This window comes from Neopelma chrysocephalum, unplaced genomic scaffold (genome assembly GCF_003984885.1).
Source record: "Neopelma chrysocephalum unplaced genomic scaffold, ASM398488v2 Primary Assembly neopelma1_25, whole genome shotgun sequence".
NCBI lineage: Eukaryota > Metazoa > Chordata > Aves > Passeriformes > Pipridae > Neopelma > Neopelma chrysocephalum.
In genome coordinates, this window is record NW_020897694.1 from 38,302,082 (window position 1) to 38,325,152 (window position 23,071).

At 37.5% G+C, this 23,071-nt stretch overlaps 1 protein-coding gene across 2 annotated transcripts in view; it reads right to left on the minus strand.

The window, feature by feature from the left end:
* UXS1 (UDP-glucuronate decarboxylase 1) overlaps positions 1-23,071 on the minus strand; it is a 62,683-nt gene that overhangs the window by 7,500 nt on the left and 32,112 nt on the right. For both annotated transcript variants that reach the window (XM_027674984.1, XM_027674985.1), the window contains exons 7-13: positions 18,106-18,210; positions 16,732-16,791; positions 14,482-14,603; positions 7,157-7,276; positions 2,989-3,032; positions 1,931-1,991; positions 483-540 (exon numbers count right to left, since the gene is read on the minus strand). In XM_027674984.1, the coding sequence (XP_027530785.1) occupies positions 483-540; positions 1,931-1,991; positions 2,989-3,032; positions 7,157-7,276; positions 14,482-14,603; positions 16,732-16,791; positions 18,106-18,210 (570 nt within the window). The remainder of the gene's footprint in view (positions 1-482; positions 541-1,930; positions 1,992-2,988; positions 3,033-7,156; positions 7,277-14,481; positions 14,604-16,731; positions 16,792-18,105; positions 18,211-23,071) is intronic.

A 23,071-nucleotide genomic window follows, 5' to 3' on the forward strand; every position in this document is an offset into this window, starting at 1 on the left:
ACCAAGGAAGGCCTAGCCCAAACCACCACACCAAGCAAGAGATTTTTAATGGTAGTTGAAGGAGCAAAGCCTGCACAATTGTGAAGAACCACCTTGCTGAAGTATCCTTATTGCAGCTAAAGTGTTATGCAAGACATTTTTCATTCATGGGCTTTACATCTCATTTATGTATTGTCCTTGTGGCAAAACGAAGCTAAAAATTATCTAAACATTATACAAATTAATGGGTATAGATTGCAGATACACAGAAAATGTATCCATTTGACCCTTCATGCAATATTTTACATGCAATTGAGAGGATCTGGATTATCTTATTAATATTTAATTATATGATCAGGATACAATTAGATGCCTTTGATAAAATTATTAAGAAATAGAAAGACCAATCAAATTATCCACGTTACACACACTAATTAAGCAATAATCATCTAGCAACAATAAGTACTTCATAAGCTTTACTGAAAATTACTTATCATACTCACCAACAAGTTTTTTAATTAACTGGGCAAACTCTAGGATAGTGTGCTCTTCTGGGTTTCCCTACAAACAAAAGAGATATTCAGTGCAGTAACAATTAAACACCTTACAACATGCTAGACATGAGATGATTCTAGATGAGGCATGTCAAACTCTGAAAAAGCTAATTGTTAAGTTTTATTTCTACTTTGATGAAAAAAAAAGTAACTTTGACAAGCTCCATACACATTAGTGAAGTTACTCTCCATTATATTTGCCTCGGTAATTCAGTGTATGTATGGAGATGCCCCCAAAAAATCAGTCATTAGAAATGGGTAAATGTGCCTCAATCGCAGCAAAGGCATAGGTCACTCAGCAGACCACTCAATCACATTATCAGCTGGAATCTGCATCAAGAACTGAGCTGAGGACAGATGATATAATGAAGAAGTATGCTAAATTCTCATTTCAGCCAAAGTTAGGAAAACAAACTAATTTAACTGCAAACAATTGCTTCTGCATTTACTATAGCTTACATATCAATGCATAAGGGCTACTTGCTTTCCCATACAATATTCCTTTTCTTAACATTTTTTTTAACCAGTTTGCACATGAACTCCTGATCAACATTTCAGAACAAAATACTGAAAACCTCCTGCTATAGCATTAGCTGACCTTCACCAGACCCACTTCCCACCATTCCTAGCTCTCCTTGTTTCAAAACTCTTATTTACTACATTTCATTTCACCTAAAGCTGAACATTCATATACATATAGATTTAAACACGGAGTTTTCTAGAGACAAAATGTGACGGAGTTCAAATATATCAGCGTCAGGATAAAAACACAGAAATTAACTCATGGCCACAGTAGAAAAGGAAAATATAGTGAACAACTGCCTTGCAGAGCTAAATATCTGATTTGGGAAAAAGATAGACACAGAAATGACCTGGCATATGCATCCTTTTTTGTATTCTTATATCCACTGCTCAGAGCAGAGTGACAACAGATGGAACAGAACAAAAATCCAAGCAATTTTCTAATCAATATTAAAAAACTATATAATAAAATATCATTCCATTTTCCTCTAATTAAGGTTAGTATGAAGTGATTTATAATTATTTAGATCTAAGTATTCCTTCAGTGCTTTTTTCCATTAAAACCATTCTTTGATCATTTCCTTGTATTTTGCAGTAACTTCTTCCTTCATATTCTAATTACATAAATCTTTTTGCTAAAACAAATTAAATACTCCAGCAAGTTTACATTGTTCTTGGAACTGTAAGATCCCAACATTTAGAGGCTTAATCTTATTTATAAATAGAATATATGGGAGAATACATTCTTCATAACGGAAAGAATTTTTTTTGCTCCATTTATTTTTTCTAGAAATCGGTATCAGTGACAAGGAGGAAAGTGGAGGTGATCTTGACCACTGCACAGTAACACAGCAGAGTGGAGCTCTCATACTCACCAAGTTGACAGGACTGCTGACATTGCTGTTCATCAACGCCACCAGCCCATTTACAAGATCACTGAAAAAAAGGGAAGAACAGACTGAGAGAATTTCCACTTCTCTATAAATAATATTAGTGTCAAAAAAGAGAGCTGCCTCCTCAGAACTTCAGTCAAGCAGATCAGACAGCTGAGGAATGCAGTAATCAGATTTACTTCAATGGGTGCACGTTTACTCAAGCCTTTGTTACTACAAAATGAATAATGTTTCCTCTTTCCTCCAGTACTCAAGCATATTTAGAGGCAGATTTCCAACACACTTCAAACAGAATAGAGTAAGTTGTAATACAGAGGCACATGACACCACCACCTGCTTTGCAGCCTGTTGTTTGAATTGTCTTCTTATTTTCAGAAATTCTTAAACCAAACTTCTTAAACCAAGTTTGTTAAAACCCAGTATCTTGGTGTTACCTTCCTCTAGCAAAATAACCCAAAGTTATTTTGGATTATCAGCAACAAACTTAGAAGTTTGGCCCTGACACAGAAACCCAGATCCCCTCCACTATGACTTATGATCAGGCTACTTTGACCTGATGGGGTTTCTGTAACATCTATTACCACTGTTATTACTTTCAGTGGAGGGAAAGAATATTTCTAAGCAGGGAATGATTAAAACAACCCAGTAGTCCAGCCTGGTTTTTTTTCATTTTCTTTTTAGTTTTTTTTTTCTTGTGTGCACAGTTTGCACATCAACCACAGCAGTCCCAAAGACACAAGGTGGCAGCACTGCGTTAAAATGCAAGGAGTGACAAACTGCTCAGCATTAAAAACTTGCCTATCTGTTACTTGCTGTGTCTTGAAGGGGAGAATGCATTAATATCCCAATTAAAAGTTCTAAACCAACTAATGTTTTATTTTTTCATACTTCTATAAATCTCTGTGTCTCTCTTCTGAAAGTAAAGCTGGCTTAAGAATGAGCACAATCTTTTTGACTAAGATGAACACACATACAAAGCTGTCCAACCTCTGAGAACCATAAAGTGCAGTAAATTATCAGCCAGTACAAACAAAGCTTACCTGACATACTGGAAGGCTCTTGTCTGTGTTCCAGGTCCATAGACCTAAAACCATATGGAAAATAGAAAAGTTACATAAATACAGAAGTCCTCTCAAGCTCAATTATCTTTTCCTTACCATTCTAGAAAAACGTCTCAAAAAGAAACACCTGAGACACAAGCTCAGTGTTCCAGAAATATAACAAATTGTGCTTGCAGAGCCTTTGGCAAAGTATCAGTTCTTTGAAGGTCATCTTCCTCTTGGATCTGTCTCCAGCAAACATATCCTTAGGCATTTTGTTAACCAGAACTCTGCATGAAGGAAACATTCTCAGGGGTGTAGGACAGAGTGATACTTTGTCCTCTCCTGGAACACTGAAAGAGGGTTCAGCATGCACTCAGCCAGAAAAGAGCGCCAAATATTTAAAGCAAACTTCGCACTACTAAGATGTGGTTATGATGAGCAATTTTGATTCACTTGTTAACAACAGCCAGCTTCAAAGAGACCACTAAATGTTAGTGGTCTCTAAAAAAATTGTCGAGAGAAACAGCACTGTGTTTAAAGCAATCAGGCCAAAAAAAAAAAAGTCATGTGGCTCTAAACAGAATAATTTCTAGATTATATAACTCCCAAAGTCACCTGCATAGATTTGTATCAAGACCTTAAGAGAGAAAAAAAAGAAAAAGTTTTCTCAGGTTATGTGCTGGTACTTTGGAACAAGTTGTTTAAGTTCAAATGGACGATAAAGTATACTTAAAAGTGTACAGAACCGCATTTGATACCATTATTTTTTTCACAGTTTAACTGTGTGCAGTACTGAAATTCTGAAAGCCGCCAGTGGGCACATTTATGTGGTAAAAACATTTCAGTTTTAACTGGTGACGCACACATCCTACCATCAACCTGCTACAACAGAAAGGCTTTCTGGAAGGACAGAATAGAAAGCATGCTTGTTTTCCTAGAGGACAGAAAGGACAGTACAATTGGTGTACAGGCCACCATCGGTCACTTGGTAAGCCTCGTGCTCTCCGAGGCTCACTCAGAGCCAGAAGGAATTCACATTTGAGTATGTAACGGGAAAGATCAGGCATCTAAGAGTTCACCAATAAATTATTTTGAGAGGAAAGCACCAGGAGGGTACACTGACAGCATGATGGTTTCCCAAATAAATAGGAAGCAGATTTTATGTATTTATTCCTGCTTGTTTACTTTTAGCTTGTGGGATAAGTTTTACAGAACAAAGTAATTTAAGAACTAAGTAATTTGTGCATGATTTCTGCAAAGTCATTTGTGTGGCTATCTCTCCCACCTGCAGCAGTGGCTGGAAAATACAATATGGTGGAATAATATCCCCCTTAATACCTCCCAATTTCTCCTAATAAATCCTTTCTTTACAATAATATAAAGCAACAATCGTCATGTTTGCATTGGCTATAACTCTACAAATTAACAATATTGTTCTCTCAAGAGATTATTTACTCCATTTGAACAATTACTTTGAACTAAGAGACCAAATACATTCAGTTTCAAAAGAGGTCAACACACTTGGTATTCCTTTCAGCCAAATTCTGTGATGATACAAGGGTGACATTTTTTTAGGTCTCAGCCACTACTTATTGCTCATAACTCATTTCATCTGACCTGGTCAGCTAAACAACTCTCTCCTTAGTTCTTTTCTCATATTAATTTTCAACATCAGCCACTTATTCCCTACAGAGCAGTGATATTGGGCAAATATTCTAATTTAACCTCTATTACAAGTACATTCTTGCTAAACTTTACACAGTATAGCAGCTATAAAAATAAAATAAAAATAAAGCTTTCAGTATTCTCTCCCATAGAAAAGCACTGACTCCAGACTTCTCTTATTGATGTTGTGAAATATCCCATGGATTGTACGTTTTAAAACAAGATAACTGCTTCATATTTAGTAAGGCTTCACAAAACTTCCAGTTAGCATTCTTACTCTGTTCTTCTTATAAAAATTACAGTCCTACTGTCAATAAAAGTTGAGAAACTATGCAAGAATGAAAAAAAACATTTGAGAGTCCAAATATGGCACCTATATGCACTGGGGATCAAACCTAAAAAATGGGAGTACCTTCTGATCCTCTGTAAGCCAGGTAAATTTTCTAAAGAGCATTTAGAGGCTCAGACTTTAATGCAGGAAGAAGCCATCTTGGGAACATATGACACTGACAAGCCAGCATATGGTTACACTCATATTTTGATACAAGGAAGCCCTACAAGGATCAAAAGAGTCAAAATAAGAAGCTCCATCCTCTTGTCTGCTTCTATTTGTTTAGTGTCTTGCAGGTTTGAGGAGATGCCTGGGTAAGAAAATGAAACTCTTTTTGCAGGAATTTAAGTGCCCTTTTTTTATGTTTAGAAAGTAAGAAAGCATTGAACCCACACAGTTGTGCAATTAGCCTACGCAGAGCTGAAGAGACTCCTATCAGGGACTAGGCAAGCTGAGCTCACTGGTTTACTCAGCTACCTAAGACTAAGCCCTGACATCTGCAGTCTTACTGCTGACATATGACACATTAAATGTCATATGCCCTAGTAAACACCGGCCATTAAGTCACAGTCAGCATCACACAATTGCTACCATACACTGAGCACTGACAGTGCTTTCTACAAAACTAGTAAATCTCTGCAGAAAAACCAAATCTTTAGGAGAAATGGTGAACACAGCATTACTACATCACTCTGAAATAACCACAAGCCTAACCCAGAAATTTAGAAATGGTTAGGAACAACAAAGTAGATTCATCACTGATGAGATTAAAAATAGTATCAAATTGCCTAAGTTATCACTCACTGAAAAAACAGCAAGCAAACACTGACCCGCAGACAAGACCAATCTTTCAGAAGTTTCAGTGTACTTAAGTCAGATGATCTGCACTGCTTTGCAGAACATACACAATTTGAACTTCTTTATTTTCCTTCTTCTGTAAAGAGTTCTGGATTTCACTCTGTCAGTAAGGTAGTATCTACTACCCAAGTTTTGCAGGGGATAGCCATACTTTAGCATATAATTTGAGAAAGATTAAAGTTAGGGGAGATCTACCACAGGACACCAAGCTTCATCTTGCTTGGGCATGACTTATTCCCTGGTCTATACTCTTCAATGCTCTGCCCAGTTTCAGATTTTGCTCTACAAGAATTACAGTAGTTGGAGTTGCCACAAAACTTTCATCCTTTTTGGATTGTCTGCTCCTTCTTACAGAAATTCCTGACTGATCTATTTCACAATGTCCAATAGAACGAATGCTGTCTTAATCTCAAGATAGCTGCCCTGTGGAGGTACTTAGCAACATCTTTAGTTATTTGGCAGAAGCCATTGACTATGATTTCCTGACACTTCACTCTTCTAACTTAAGCAATAGTAACAAATATTTGTATGACATTTCTGTTGTATGCCACATAGACTGTAAATGTTTCCATAAACTCATAACTGATCTCAGATTCCAAACTACTTCTCCCTGTTTCAGGTCAGGCAGGGTCTGTACTGCTAAATTATCAGCAGCATCTTTGGCAGAGTATTGGCCTGTGCCAGCCCTGGCTCTCTCAGTGTTGTGACTTTGCTTAAGCATAATCAAGAGCCATTCACAGCAGTTGGATGTGGCAACTTGTTTTGGCAGGAAAATGTAGCTGTATAGAAGTGGATCATGCCACAACAGTTTGTCAATGGTAACAAAAACCAGTCTTGGATGGCTTTATTTACTAATACGTGATGTAGCCTGAAGGCCTTTAACATTACAATACACATGGAAAATTTGGGCTGAAGCCCAAGCTTGCAAAAAGACATTTAGATGCCTAGCTTCCAGAAAGGGTTTAGAATAAGTTCCTCTACAGGAATAAGTACCAAAACAGGACTCTCTAAGCCTTGCCATGCCATGTCCCCACATAAGAGTTGTGAGACAGATAAATATTCAAGTTCAGGATGACTAAAATGCTTGTGCAGATTGCATCTGGTAGCCTTGTTTCTTTCTGGGAAAGGAACGTCAACACCATCAACAGAGCACATTGTCAGATACATAATTCTATACATTTGGTATACTGAAAGACTAAATTTTGGAGGGGTGGAACATCAGTGTTTTCTAAAATCTACCCTCGTTCATAGCACATGCGGATAGGATATAAAGACGAATAGTTGTTCCTATCAGCAAGAGTCATTACTTACTGTTAGTGGTTCTCCCTGGAGAGCTTGTAGGATAAAATTACTGACAACTCTTCCATCATTCATGTGCATTCGAGGACCAAAGGTATTGAAAATTCTGGCAACCCTCACTTCAACTCCTTCCTGTAGGCAAAGAAAAAAGAATTCTTACTTCTTTAATAAATGTGTCTTTCTCCCTAAAAGTGAAAATTAACTCTTTCCTGTCCAAAAACTTTCTTAAGAATCCCTCTTTCAGCTTTAACATGCATTGTTTTCTAATTATGCAATACTTCTAATCCTGCTGAAAAAGGTAGTGCATACAGCAAGGTAATTTTATTAGTTCTCAGTATTTATAATGCAAATCTAAATCAGTGACAGAACAGCTCAAGAATTCAGCCCATGCATTTGCTTCCAAGAAGAACTTGAAGATTTTTCAATAATACCCTTCCAATAACAAGTTAGTTCACCTGGGCCTTACCTACTTTTTTTGCACGTATGAAGTCTCACCAACACCAGATATAGTACCAAGGTAGCATTTCCATGGATTAGAAAAGTTGAACGTGTCAGATAAGCATCATTAAGAAGGACATAAAATGAGTGTGTTTGTAACCACAGCCAGAATGTTTCTTAGCAGCCTTCTTATTAGGCTGTGTAAATACATGCATTACAGTCCAAGTCTCTTAAATGGCTTGGTTTTTTCCAAGATACTTTTCTATCATTTCCAAAGTCCTTTCTACAGAATATTTTGCAAATCTTCAAAGCAAAATGCAACAAACGTGAAATTTGAAACTTTCCGGATACAGCATTTTAACACTGAAAGTAATCTCTCTCTAGATATTTTCTGTTTACCGACATGTTCATTTGGACAAGCCACAGTTCATGATAAAGCCTACAAGAAGGATGCTTGGCCCTTGTGAGCTACAACACGCACTTGGCTACTGTTGTGTTCAGAGCAACATGGTATGCTGTAAGCAGATAGATGCCAAAGACTGACAGTCACATGTCAGGGAGGAAGATGCCAACTTCAGCATGGGCCTAAGCGTCCTCTTTATATTACCTGGTCCTCCCACCTCCCAGGAAAAGACATCCTTGTATCAGTCACAAGAAATAATTTTTTGAAGCAAACTTTGTGCTGCTGATTCAACTTCATGTACAAGTGATACTTGAAGGAAAATGTGAGTTTCTCTCTTGGGTCTCCAAGTGATTCATAAACAAATGAATCCTCAAAGATGCTTTGTGAAAGCAATAGCATTAGCTTTTTACGGAGAGTGAGAGGCAAAAAGCGCATTTAACACTTCAGCTATTATTTGGTGTTGAGAAATTGGAAATACCAAGTAGTATAGCTAAAGCCCAACACCTCCCAGCATCAAGAAGGCCAAAGAACATTCAGTTCTGTTTAACTACAGGTAAAGATTCATTATCAAATGTTGTTTACACTTGCAACTAAATTGTAAGCTAACGGTAACCAGGGAGGTAACTTGTGCCACAGGAAAAGCTACAGTCTTTGCCACATAACAAGCTTGTATCCCCAGCAGAGCCAAAAAACATAACCTCACAACATCCACTTGGTGCTGCTGAAACCCTGAAAAGATCAGAAGTCCTTTTCCATGCAAAATGCACCAAGTTGGGAACATACTCTTTATCTCCTGTTAGCTAAAAAACTACAGCAGTGTAACACTTCAAACATATACTTCTAGCAGCATATTACAGAGCCATTCCCAAAACCTTCACTGTATCTGGAAAGACATACTGTGATAGAGTTGCTCCTTCTTTTGTTTTACCCAGCACTCTATCTTAAATAGGACACTGACTCCTTCAGGGAGGGATTGTATTTCATGTGGGCTTGCCACTAATAACAGGTACAGAAAATAAGGCACTTAGAAGCTAGTATTCAAGATAAAAATAATTCATTAAACAATGCTGATAAAAAAGGCTCTCTTGTTCTGCACAAGCTATAGTAGCAGCCTTGTTTTCCAGTATTGGCTGGAAACTAGCAAAGGATGTAGAAAAGAAAAAACAACACATTCTCTATAGGCACTTACTCAGAGTCACAATTAATCCATTATTTCTTCTCCCTTCTATTTATTCTCCTCACTCCTCTGTAATGTTGTCTTTTAAAATCAGTATCTTTTTATTCATAGTGTCACCTGGAAAAGCTTTTCTCTGCAGCCTACTGTTTTGAAAAATCTATTTTCTATGCAGTTGAATTTTCATTTGTGCCTTTAAAACTGAGATCTATCTTCTCAAAAGAAACTCTTGCACAGACAAAGAGATTTTGGAGCCAATTACTTAAAAGTTGTCCTATGTTTCCTTTAGACGTTTGATGAACATCTCCTTTGCAGTGATCCTTTTAGTATGTTGAATAACTCTACTCCTTTTTGTATTAATTGCCTGTGAATACGTATACTATGCTCTTACCTATGTCCAGTCACTCTGAGTATTAACAACATGTAACAATGACTACTTCCACCATATTCCCACTAGCAAAGTCAATTACACCTCCATATTTGTGGCAGTGAGTCATGTATGATATTTTATTACATCCTAGAGAAAGAAGAAAAACTTCTTTGGCTCTTATACTGCTAAACAAAAGAGAGCTAAAGATCTATCCCTAATGCTGAGATCAAATGTGACCAACTGACTTCTGTCCTCACGGTTTAAGACGATGCCCTCCTACAGCAGATTGATCAGAAAGTTCCTTGAGCAATCAAAAAAAAGAGGCTGGGAACAAGCTAATAAAACACAGCAGCGTGGGCTAGCAAAACATGTCAGTTCATTCCATTATTTAACAGTATAAATTTGTTCACAGAGACCGTGCCTGTACGGACGGAGAGGGAAGACAGCAAAGATGCAGGAAAGATTGTTATGGCTTACAGAGATACCTTCTCTGAATAAATACTCAAGACTATCCTAAAGCTGTCAGACAAAATGCAGCATTAATTAGCCAGTCTCCCCTGCAAAACAAAGCTGTCCATGGTTTTCAGCATGAGTCTTTGCCACTTAGATCTAGAGATCCCAGCTCCAGAAAGTAGCAAGGTATCAAGGATGCTATTATGACATCCTACTTCTAAAAGACACATTTTAATTTTATAAGCCTTTTAAGAAAAGGTATTGCCTTGTGTTGACTGTCTTAGAAAACAGAGCAATACAGAATATAACTCAAATGGCAAAAGTTTTTTTTAACCGAAACAGCTTGAACATGTATGTTGTGGCTGTAATTCATAAGGACATTAGACAAGCTTCTTCTACTAATTAACAGTATTTCATTCTTTGCAAAGTCTGTGGATCTATCAGAACAGCAATTATGAGTTAGACCTCCCTGCCTACAAAATCAGGAGAGGAAAAGCTACACAACTGGAGTTAAAAAATCTGCCAGGAAAAGTCCAGACAGTTGCACTGCTATCACGTGACCTGATACAAATCTTTATCAATGTTTCAGCTAAAATTACTAAGACTGTTGCCTGCATTCCTTGTTTTATTAGTCGCTTTCTTACTGCTTCATACTCTTTCCCATGTGTTTCAGAGACCATTGACTCTGAAAATTGCTCCCAAACTCCTGAATTGTAATCACAGTAGAATGACTAGCACAGTGTTCACTGGATCCACCTGTGATGTGTTTAAGCTACAATGGTCTACAATGAGGCTTGGTCCAAGGAATTTTATATATATGTACTGTCAATTGCATAAGCAAAATGACATTAATTCTTAGTTACTAACAGCTTTTTAGAATTATTTTGCAAAAATATTGATGGGAGATCTGAATTTCATAAACAGTAAAGCTCCTAAACAATCCAAGAAGGACAGCCTCAATCATCTGTCTCCATACTTTCAGCATAATGCAGGTCCCTGAACATAACCAAGGCACATCTCCAATCTTATGGCTGAAACATGACCATGCTTATAGTTCAACACTTAAGGTATTCTAAGGTAATTCAAAAACTATCACATCATTTATTGTACAACCAAGCCCATTTGCTACCACTGCAACTTTCAAAGTCATACAGTTGGTGTAAAAAAAAAGGATGAAGAAAGTGCAAGGAGAAGAAAAATCTCCTTGTAACAATCTGTAGAGACCTGAAGTGTTGCTTCAGCTCTGGAGAATTTCCTTACAGGTCAGTGATATTAGAGAAGAAAAAAATCTAGTTCACAAAACACCCTTAATATGCTAAGCACTTAAAATGCTGTGTATTTGTATTTACAACACACCTATGCAGATATCACAAATCCCTGCCATGAAGGTAGTGTCAGATTCTGACCACTACTTAAATTCAGCCAGAGCATACATTATTACCTAGATTTCCAGGTAGCTCCATAATTTCAAACACAATTTATTTTAAAGTTACATATATACTGAATGGCAAGTCCTGAACAAAGCACAAAATTCCCACAGCGATACCATGTACTGAAACTCCCCTCCCAACTCTTTTTTTCTCCCCTGCAGCAGTATGTTTTCTCTGCCTATACAGAATCACAGAATGGTTTGGGCTGAAGGGACCTTAAGACAACCTAGTTCCAACTCCCCTGCCATGGGCAGGGACACCTTCAGCTAGACCAGGTCGCTCAGAGCTCCATCCAACCTGGCCTTGAACACTTCCAGGGATGTGGCATCCACAACTTCTCTGGGCAATCTCTTCCAGTGCCTCACTACCCTCGCACCAAAGAACTTCCTCATAATATCTAATTTAAACCTACTTTCTTTCAGTTTGAATTCATTCCCCCTTTTGCTGTCACTACATGCTTTTGTAAAATGTTTCTCTCTGTCTTTCTTGTAGGCTCCTTTCAGGTACTGAAAGGTTGCCAATTAGGTCACCCCGAAGCCTTTCCAGGCTGAACAAACTCAACTCTCTCAGCCTTTCCTTGTACAACCTGTTTTTTATGAGAGTTTCAATACTATGGTTTCCATCTGGTTAAGGCAGTTGAGTGAAATGGAACAAGGCTTTCCAGGAGGGAGTGCTAGCAAGCACTGAAAAAGACGAAGAGAAGGGAATTCTGAAGAAGTTTGAATCAGAGGTCGCAACTCAGTTCTCAGAAGAACAGGGCAAGGAAACTTGAGAAAAGTTCCAGAAGCAAGCACCTCCACTCACACTAAGGAGCAAGGCTGACCTAAGCTTCCATGTGAATTTATGAAGGAAGAGCTGCTCCCAGAAGCCTACAGCAAATATCCTCTTAAACCACATGCTCGAGTGCCTCGCAGTGGATGAGATGGACTTGTGTATGTGCTTTGAATTTGTGAGTGCTGCATTTCTGCAGCAAATATTTCACTCACCTCTCCTTGCAAGCAGATGCTTATATATTACTGAATGCTACTACTACCCTCTGACTCTTTGATAACTACATACTTCTGGGTTTGTTTAAAGACAGCAGTTGTAAACAGTCAAGAAATGCTTTATTCATAGGGTCAAAAGAAGCGAACAAAAGAACATTGCCAGCAGAAAAAAGTGCACCAAAAAGGTCTTGGTCAGGACAGGCTACTGAGGAACTCTGATAACAGTGAATAGTCATCTTTGGGTAGATTCAAGAACTGCTCTGATTCAAACTGGTTGTCTGGAAGTATAACGCAGAAGTTTAGTTGCACTTCATATTTTTTTGGAAACACTATTAGGTATTTAAGGGATCTAGCAATGTGTGTAATGATGGACATCTTTGGAAGACATGAAAAAAATGCAAATTAAGTTTGCCCATTTCTTCTTTTTATTGACGCTGGAAATATTTTAGCCTGAAATCCTGCAAATTCTACTGTTTTGGGCTATGTCACTCCTACTGAAAATCCTCTTAAAAGCACAATATCTACTTTCACAGAGGAAATGAGACCTTCCCACTAGCTAAAGGTAGTATTTCCTCCTCCAGTAATATCCTATCATCTAAACATCAACGCACTCCCCACCAGCTCAACAGTGTTTCAGAATAAATCTGAACATGAGACAAGCTTGGGCAGACTTCACTAACCCATAATAAAGTACAAGAAATGTATCACAGAGCTGCCCCTAGGACAGAGAGTTCATTTGCATCATGAGTTTTTACTTAATGCATGAGGGCACTGCAGTTCCACCTTACAAATCTTTATTATCCGTCATAAATCCTGCATTTCATAAAATTTATGAAATGCTATCATGACTCTTCCTGTGGTTTTAAGATATAGCCCATGATTTTCAAAATTACCTACAGTCTTGCCCTTCTAAAAGAATACTGCAGTGTGTACCACAAACCTGCAAAAATTCAATGCCCTATAGCACAAGAATCTCATAAAAACTGCAATCTTCTTCAACTGCAAATGGATTTCCAGACTGACGAGGAATATTCTGCTACAGTGAAGTATCAAAGACGTCATCCTGAACAAGAGCAGTACCACCATATTGGACTTTAAATGATTTAAAAAAGAACAAAGGAGACTGGAACCTCTGCCTTCTCTGTCTGGCAGAGGAGATTAGACAAAATTACTACAATCTCTGTGCTAAAATACCATCACTAAAGTCTTATCACTTCAGCTTGATTCTCTTTTCAAGGTTTTTAAAAGCACTTAGTATTTTACAATTTAAACATTTAAAATTCTACAGAATATACTATTTTTGATTTATACTTTTGTATATTAAGGCTGCAAATCAACAAGAAATACTGATACAACTTTCTTTAGTGTGCCACATTTTCTACTTGAATATCTCCCAGAGATTTTGCTGAACCACAATTGAGCAAGATTCATATACAGGTAACGAGTCAATGCTGTGTTAGTTTATGATGAGTTTCTATCTGTTGATTATGAAATCCAGGGAAACTGGCACGTATCGTTTCACAAATTTTAAACTGCATTTTTATCCTCATGTTACTGTATTTCTCTGAAAAAGCACATCACATGGCTAAGTATTCATATCTTTCGTTAAGATCTGTGTTTGTACCTACATGTTTTTATCACTAAAGTGTTTAAAAGTGTTAAAAGTACTTTTAAAAGAATTTCCTCATTTTTACCTGTATATTCTGATTTTGATTATGTTCATTAAACATTCCACATTTATCAGTAATGGCCCTATTCAGCCGTATTCACTTCTCAACACAGTAATGTCACTTCAGTTTAATCTGTCTAAAAACTATTTATGATACTGAGAAACATATTACACCTATTAAGAAGACTAAAGCACATTTTCTTCAAGAGCACTGCTCATTTGAAAACACACAACAGATGGGAGCAATAAAACCTTCCCATTAAAGAAAACATATTTTGCAGCTATATTATAAGTGTTCCTACTCAAGACATTCTCTATTGCCCGCCTACTCCTAAATACACATATTACAGTCTTGCCATACACTAGCCTTCATTAATTACAGAAAAAAGACTGAATCTGATACAAGTTTAATACCTGCTTCATGTATGCATAGCACATGGTCTCTGCAACGCGCTTTCCTTCATCATAGCAGGCTCTTGGACCTATTGGATTCACATGGCCCCAGTAATCCTCATTTTGAGGGTGAACTTCAGGATCTATGGGGAAAGAAAACCATCTTAAATGAAGATCTATCAAAAGGTGACTTTCAGTAGATCACTCGCGTTATACAATTCAACAGCTTCTCTCTGAACTATGCATTTAAAAGAATCCTACATTTCACACAATTCCTTAGAAGTGCATTCAATGGAACCATGAAAATGACAGTAACAGAAGACGCAAGCCTAGTAAGATAACTGACTACAAGCAAACAACAGCCAAACGCTTTCCCCGAAAGAGCGTGCAAAGAGGGTTAAATTCAACTCTTCTCTGCAAAGACAGACTACCTCAAGGGCACCAATACGACCGCTACCTAATGTACTTCAGAGGAAACATTATAGGTTATGTAGGTAGCACTTTCTACTGTACTTAGAAAAAAAGAAATTAAAGCATATTCAAGTTTCATAAAATAAGAAACTAGGAAAGAAAAATGGACAAAATGGAAAAGTACTGCATCTTTTAAAGAGAGTACCACAATGTACTTGTTATGTTTTTTTCTATTTTACCCTAAGCATTTTTACTAGCTAACACTGGTCACAATCAGGTTAGACAATCCCTTAGTTTGATCCAGTACAGAAGTTCTTGATTATAAAAAACAAACAAACAACAATCACCTAGGAACCTTGATGGTATGTGCTTTATATGCTTGAAAAAATACAAACGCTTCGTTAAACTTCTCCCCTTTGCTGTCTGTGTGGCTGTATCATTTTTAGTGGATTTGAAGTTTGCATACATTACTACAAGACTTTCAAGTGTTATAGGTTAATTTTTGAAACAACCTTGACAGTCAGTTCCAATTAAACTTTCCTGTTTTAATGCTGCTCAGACATGGTTACAGATGAATTCCTGCCATATGAAAGCCACAGAGCAATGGTAAATGCATAGAGGTTTTACATGGTTATAAAAGCCTGTAGCAACCTTAAAAGGGCCTCAAAAGATGCTGTGATGTGGAAGGTTGCTCCAGTTTTCTATGTCCTTTCTGGCAGAGGCAATCCTACAAAGCACTTGGAAACTCTCTGTGTAACACTCCTTTGAGAACTCCTGTTTGGAGACTGCTAATAGTTATCTTCTGACTTTATTTTCTGTCCTTTATTTTTCATCACAATTACTTTGCCTGTTTAGTCAGACTATAATCTGAGTAGACTTCTTCCCTGCAGTAAGAATGCTGCACGTGCTCAAGCCACTTATCTGGCTGGCCAGTCATCTTAGTGATCTCTTGCTTGGATATTTGCTTTGAACCTTCTTGACTGAAGTTGCTCCACCAATAGTGGAGCGCCTGGAGGTGCGTTCTTTGTCCTTCCTCACTTCTTGCTCACAAAGCTTTGTATTGTCTAACACAGATGACCATTGTTTGTTTGCTTGTTTGTTCTTTATAGTCTCAACTCTCAAATCTACTCAGGTTGAGCAGGTGACTGTGCCTGAGTATCTCCAGTAATGCTGCAACTCTGCTAGTACCAATTAGGCAAGAGTTCACAACAGCAGGAAGTTTCCCCAATAGGTGCATGGTCTATCATACACCCCAAGGAAGTACTTAGGATTCTCACTGCATCCAGCCAGCATTGTATCTGTCATTCTCTCACTACTTGGCTTCTAACCGTACAAGGAAGATGGAGAGATATAGCACTGCTGCTGAACACTACATTTTAAGAGACATCACAAGAACGTGCACAACCACCCACTGTTTTCTTACTTTGGAGGTTACATCCTTGTCTCTTACACATCAGAGTGATTGCTAAATCTTAACAACACAATTTGTGTCTGGGAAAAGATATGTATATTTACTACTGAAATGATCTTTCCTCTCAGGTTCTCATTACGGCATCTGGATTTTAATTAGAGGTCAACTCCCAGTTTCCCCACAAGCCTTTCAGAAAAAGAGATGTAAACCAGGACACAGGAAAGGTATAAACAACACTCCAAGTCTCCTGCCACCACTCGTGACTAGAGACGTAAAGTAAACATTGTAAATACCCTCCTCACATTTTGAAGTGTGAGAAGTACATCTGATAAAAGGCAAGCTAAGACTGTGATGAAAATCTATCATTCTGACATCTGCCAAAATATTTGTAAATACCCTTATATACAGTCATATCTAAAAAGCTCTAAATGTTGTTTTATCCTTCTTACCTCCATATACCTCTGATGTAGAGGCCAGCAGCAGCCGTGCTCCAACACGTTTAGCTAACCCTAAATTTTGGGCAATTGGGAAAGAAAAACACAATTAAGAGCAAATGCAAGAATCTTTCAGTCACATTAGCTGGTTCAGTGTGATCCTGTTTTACATGTTTTTAAAGTAAACTTGATTTCACTGGACAGATCTAGCTGTAAATCACATCCATAGCTCACATTCCCAAACTAGAAAACTTAAGAAACAGCAGAGCAGCACCCATATGTGATGTGTTTGCTTCTGGGACCAAAAGTTGAAACGAATCAAGATCCAAGAACTTAATGTGTAACAACCTAAATAAAGGTCAAGGAAGCATAAACCACTTAGGAAATTAGGATCTTGAAATAACACACTATATTATGATTACCAAATCCTTCTTTACATAGCTTAAAGATAAGCTATGTAAAGAAACTGATAGAGAATAATATATTATCGGACAAGAATCAATAATTTCTCTTCTATTATGTCCCTTCAAACCGCCTGGACGATCCTACCCATCACTTGAGATTATCCCTGCACTCCATTTCAATGACTTTCTGGTCTCCCAGTTGGCATGGCAAATCAAAGTATATGCCATTCACCTACGCCATTCTGGTACCTCAGTAGCTTCTAAATCACTTAATTCTCTGAATTGTACACTTTGGAGTATCACTCAGATGAGAAAATCAGCTGAGCTAATGCCCAGGAGTTTGAGTCATAACAACTCTTAGGATCACTGACACACAGATCAAGCTGCAGCATATACCAAATGGATGAAAGATGGAAGGAAAAAGTAGCAAATGCTTGAGGTCTTCTTTTCATAGACCCATTCCCAGCATAAAACCTAACAGACAAAGCCGAAAACATTGCCTTGTAATTATCTAGCATGAAGCCAGACATTAAACCATTCTTTCAGAATTTGCTAGCCAAGGCATGCACAAGAGGGTGCAGTTCCACCTAGTTACGTTTGCTGTGGTGGAAAGAAACAGTCACTCATGGCAATCATGGGAACATTCCACAGTCACCAAAGTGAAAAGTGCAGTCGTAAACAAAATCCTGCTATAAAATAACACGCTCTTAATTGTTCCTGGGACTTTTATAATTACTGCACGCTCCATAGCCAAGTTACAAGCATGAAGTTCTTGTGTTTTGACAGCCATGTTGTCAGTGTTCATTTGTAGATATATTTAAAGGAAAAGTACAAAGACAGTAAAAATACCCCCAACCTTATTTTTCTTAAAGAAACAACTTTTTAAAATGTACAACTCATCCGCTCCATCCTCCCCTCTCCCCAGCAACTCTGTCCAGGTTATATTATTCTAATCAAGTTAAGTAAGAAAAAAATTTCCACTTACCCAGCATGTTTAATGTCCCAATAGTGTTGGTCTTTAATGTTTTTATAGGATTATACATGTAATTTGGAGGAGAAGCAGGAGATGCTAGATGATAGATCTGGTCCACTAGAGAAAAATGGAGGGGGGGAGCATTATTATTTCCCATTAACATACTAAAGGAGATAGCATTAGAGTCAAGAAACAAGTAATCCTCTGCATTTCCTAGCACAGGAACTTAACACTTCCTGTATTGCTACCTACAGATAATATGTATGGAAACCTGTTGTAACCATTAGAAAGACTTAATTTTTAGTAAAACAAAACCTAAAGGATAATATATATCTCAACACTGCTGGCAAGATACAGATGACTGTGTTGGTGTTCACACTTTCCACTTGTAAAAACTTTACTTATGAGCATGTCAGAAATGTTTAGAAGTTGCAAAAGTATTTGCAACAATCTGTTACCCTCGAGTTTTTAAGTGACTACAAGCTTCAGATTATTTTCTGAAATGGAATTTGATGCAAAAATGGTAGAAACATTTTTGTAATACCATGAGGAACTATTTGGAAAAATAAATATTGTATTTTTATTTCTAAACCATTTGTCAATGAAATATTAGTGGGGTTTGTATCACATTTATATATTAAATATAAATGGCAAGAAACAGGCACGTAACTTTTGTCTTTTTTTCCCTATGATGATGAACTTTGTTCTATGCTATGCTTTGGATAATACAGCATTTTAGCTTTAATTAAGAAAACAAACACACAAACCAGAAGCCAACATAGAGATTTCAGTGCCCCTCCACTCCCTGTTATGAAATATAATTAATCTACACACAAGTCAAAATTCATTGTCTGAGATAGGAATGCAAAGGTTGAAGACACTACAGGGAAACAAGGATTTTTTATTCAACTATAATGAAAACAAAGCAATGAAAATTGGACTCGTTTTCACAGTATCCGATATTCAAAAGCTCAACCTGCAATCTGTTCATAACATGACTGTTGTAAATATGTAAATGTCTTTCTGTCCTCTATGTAACATGAATAACAGCCAGTCAGAACTATGTGAAAAAACAGCCATGGACAAGCGAATGCAAAAAAAAAAAATTACACATAAATCAAATGAGAGATAGTGATATTTAAGAAAAAACAAATTCCCTACACCAAGGTCAACCAAGAAAAGCAATCAAAAGGTGATGTAAGAATTAGAATGGTAGGACAAAAGAGAGGGAAAATAATTCCTTCTTTGTATTTCAAAAGAAAAGTAGTGAGTTTTTTTTTTAAGAAGACTCAGCACTGAAACCTGAAAGAACCTGGAAAAGTTAAGGCCAGGTGCTATTCTGACAGAAGAAAATACTGCATGGCATAAGGCTGTCTTGCCCTAGAACAGAACACTATTGGTCAAACAAATGTTTTTTCCTTTTAACTATTTCCTTAGGTGTTTTATTATTAACAAGCAGTAGCAAATCACAACATTAAAAAATAAAGCTGTATTTTGACCACATATTGATTTCTCTCATCCCTCTGTTGGGTTTAACTTTCACAGTATCTGTGACATAATGAACGTTTTTCTCCAGTTTTAAATGAATTTTACTACTAAAAACAGTGTAGAAGCATCTTTGACTTTCAAATGAACATTTTTTTTCTTTTTCTCCATTTAAACATAACTATACTTGCTGACACAACACAAGCTGTATATGAGTTACATCTAGTAGGGAAAAAAACAGAATGGTTTGGCTTGAAAGAGACCTTAAAGATCATCTAGTTCCAACTCCCCTGCCATGGGCAGGGACACTTTGCACTAGACCAGGTTGCTCAGAGCTCCATCCAGCCTGGCCTTGAACTCTTCCAGCGATGGGATTCCCACAACTTCTCTGGACAACCTGTTCCATTGCCTCACCACCCTCACAGTAAAGAACTTCTTCCCCATCTCTAACCTAAACCTACCTTCTCTCAGTTTAAAGCCATTACCCCTCGTCCTATCACTATACGAAAAAATAAAAAATCAAATACGAAGTTATCTCCTGCTCACAACTGAGAACACTGAAATGTTAGAGAAATGTGCTTCCTGTTGAAGACTTCCCTTCCTTCCTGATTCTCAAATTTCATTTAACAAACACACAATCCTTTGCTTTCTGACCTCTCTCTAATATAAAAAAAAGCACAGAATTAGAGCAACAGCATATATAAGTGGTTTGATTTATCCATGTGAAAGGCACACTTTTCAATAGTCCATTAAGCAATAAAAGAATTAAAATTAGTTAAAAGTCTTCAAAACACAAACCTCCTTCATATTAAAACATAAAATCCTTTGTAAGATAAGTGCATGTTCTGATAGTAATGCTTTAAAAATACTGGCTAAATTGCCATGGTAAAATATTTAACCTACTTTCTTTCTGAATCCTTAATGAAGTGTGCTTGCACATAATGTCAAGTTTTTCTAGATTAACTGCTGTGTTTCAGTCTATTGGGCAAGCTCAGTTGCTGCCTTCTATTTAACATAGCTCAGATAAGTGCATACTAGCTTATCTGTAGCAAGCATGTCAAAGTTTACCCAATGCTGCAGCCCTGCATTATTGGCACCACATCAGAAATTCAGCAAAACAAGTTATGATTAAATTTTATTCACTGCTTAACCTTACAATATCAATAGTGACCAAAACAAGGAGAAATTATTTCAAGTCAAACCTCACCCCAGAGAACAATTAACTACCAGTACAAATACAGGATGAGTTTCTAAGGCAATATGCATGACTATCACTGCAAGTTTTACTGTCATGACAGAGTAATGGTATTTGTCAGTATGCTCGAGCAGATGCCACAAAATGTTTCTTTCTCTTATATGCTGCTGTGCTGTCTTTGGTCTACAGGTGTTTATCTCTAGAGCAGAGATGAACAGCTGCCTAAAATATGTCAAAACAGCCCAGAAAGCTAGAGAGATACAGTTTTGGCAGTTGTGTAACATTGGTGAGGATTTATTCTCACATAAAAAGGTGCAGAGAAGTACAATTTCATGTAGCAAATCTTCTGCTATTTGTTCTTGAATTAACAGAAAACAGTATTTCCAACCACTATCAACTTTGGTACGGCATCAAGAGAAAATTTGTCACACAAGGCACCTATAATAACAACATAAGTAGCATCCAAAGACTGCCTGATGCAGCGAGACTTGGAGGAAGCAAGCTCTCAGCTCAGGCTTGATTCCAAGCCCTGCTTGCATTGCTAATGCAACTGAAACTTTTAGGATTTCTGTCTGCAACTTGAAGCTAATTAATTGCTCTGCATGATGAAGAGTGACCTTGCTTTGGTCACTATTGACATTGTAAGCTTAAGCAGTGAATAAAATTGTAATTGATTTTTGTGCTAGGGAAATAAGGCAAAAACGTAGCATGGGGTAAAGTTTAGTTGCCCTGTTAAAGTTTGACATGCCTCCTACAGATAAACCCTGAATATGAATAACTTGACTGACCCAAGTTATGCCTCTGAATATAAGTATCCCCCTCCCACAGCATGGTACTGTCATGAAAGCAAAGAAAAGGGTAGACTGGAAGCTGGCAAAAGGAATGCTTAGCGAAGCCACTGAATGCTATTCGCAGACAGCAGGTAATTCAAGAACAGTGGCTCAGAAAAATGAACAAAGCAATAGTTGAAGTCACCTGCAGCCAACTCAGAGTTGAACTCTGACCTGAGTTTTATGTTGTTTCTTCCTACCTATTCCATCATAACCTCTTCTAAATCTAGTTTTCAGCAAGCTGTGGTGAAATTTTTGCTAAGTGAAAGTATCACTTCAAAAGCATTTTGGTCCGTCAGTAATTTACTGCCCAATCCTAGTCTGTCGAAGCAGTAGTGAACTCTTTCCTGCCTCCCTCTCCATCCACTTAATTTTTGGGTTTTTTTTCAAATACCTGCTGAATTTTTGACAATCAGCAGCTCCTATAAGAGGGGTTCCTTTAATGGCATGTGACAATTCAGATAAAAAGGGTCAAAAGCTACCTTCCCTTTCGCCACACAAGGATACAGCTAGGCCTGTGATCATATAAGTGGTCATATAACTGTTAGCTAGAAACAAATGCATATAAACATAAAGCCCCAAAATTTTCTTATAATCTTCAAGTTAATTTATTTATTTTTAAACAAAAAATTAAGTGCAATGAACAGTGTTGAAAAAAAAAGAAAGAAAAGTGAAAACACTCTTCTTCTTTTAGTCCTTCATTTCTCCTTGTTTCCCAGTTAACGAATGCTTTAAATGAAATAAAGAGAAGGAGCTAGGGGAAAACCCAGGTTTTCCTTGCCAGAAGTACAGTCTTGGCTGTCTCAGTATGGTTTGCCTCAATGTACTTTTTCCCATATGCACAAAGGCAAAAATAGAACCCTGTGCTGAAAAGGTTCAGCAAAAGCAGAACTAAACTAGCAGAGAGATGGAAGATGGGGCATTTGTCAAGTGTCAGATAGCCATCTTCTAGATCAAAGCGATAGGCAGACAAGCAGCTCCAGGACTTTCCCTCTTGCCCATTAAGGAATCTTTAGTACATCAAGCCTTAGACCAATGGAAAACATCACTGTTTTTCCAAAACATTTAGAGAACGCTGGACATTTCAGCAGAAAATGTCTTCAGAGAAAAGACAAGTTTCTCCTGCAAACTTGTCACATTTGATCCATCAAACTGACAATGTTGACAATTATTTCTCCTTCCACCTTCTCTCTATGAACTGTCAGGTCTAAAAAATATCTACTGTTTTTTTGTCTCAGAATTTCATCAGGCCAGCCAGACAAAGCCACCTACCTAGCTTGGCTGACAACCTCGTGTGCTCTAGCACAAAGCTGACAGTTATTTAAGATAGCAGGAAACTTAACTCTGTTCCAGTCATAACTGTGGAAAGCTATCCCAGCTACAGCTTTTCACAGGATTAACTGTTTGGGTGCCTGGGACAGTAGCTATTGGAGGATAGAAAGAAATGCATCTAGTTATTGACCTCCAC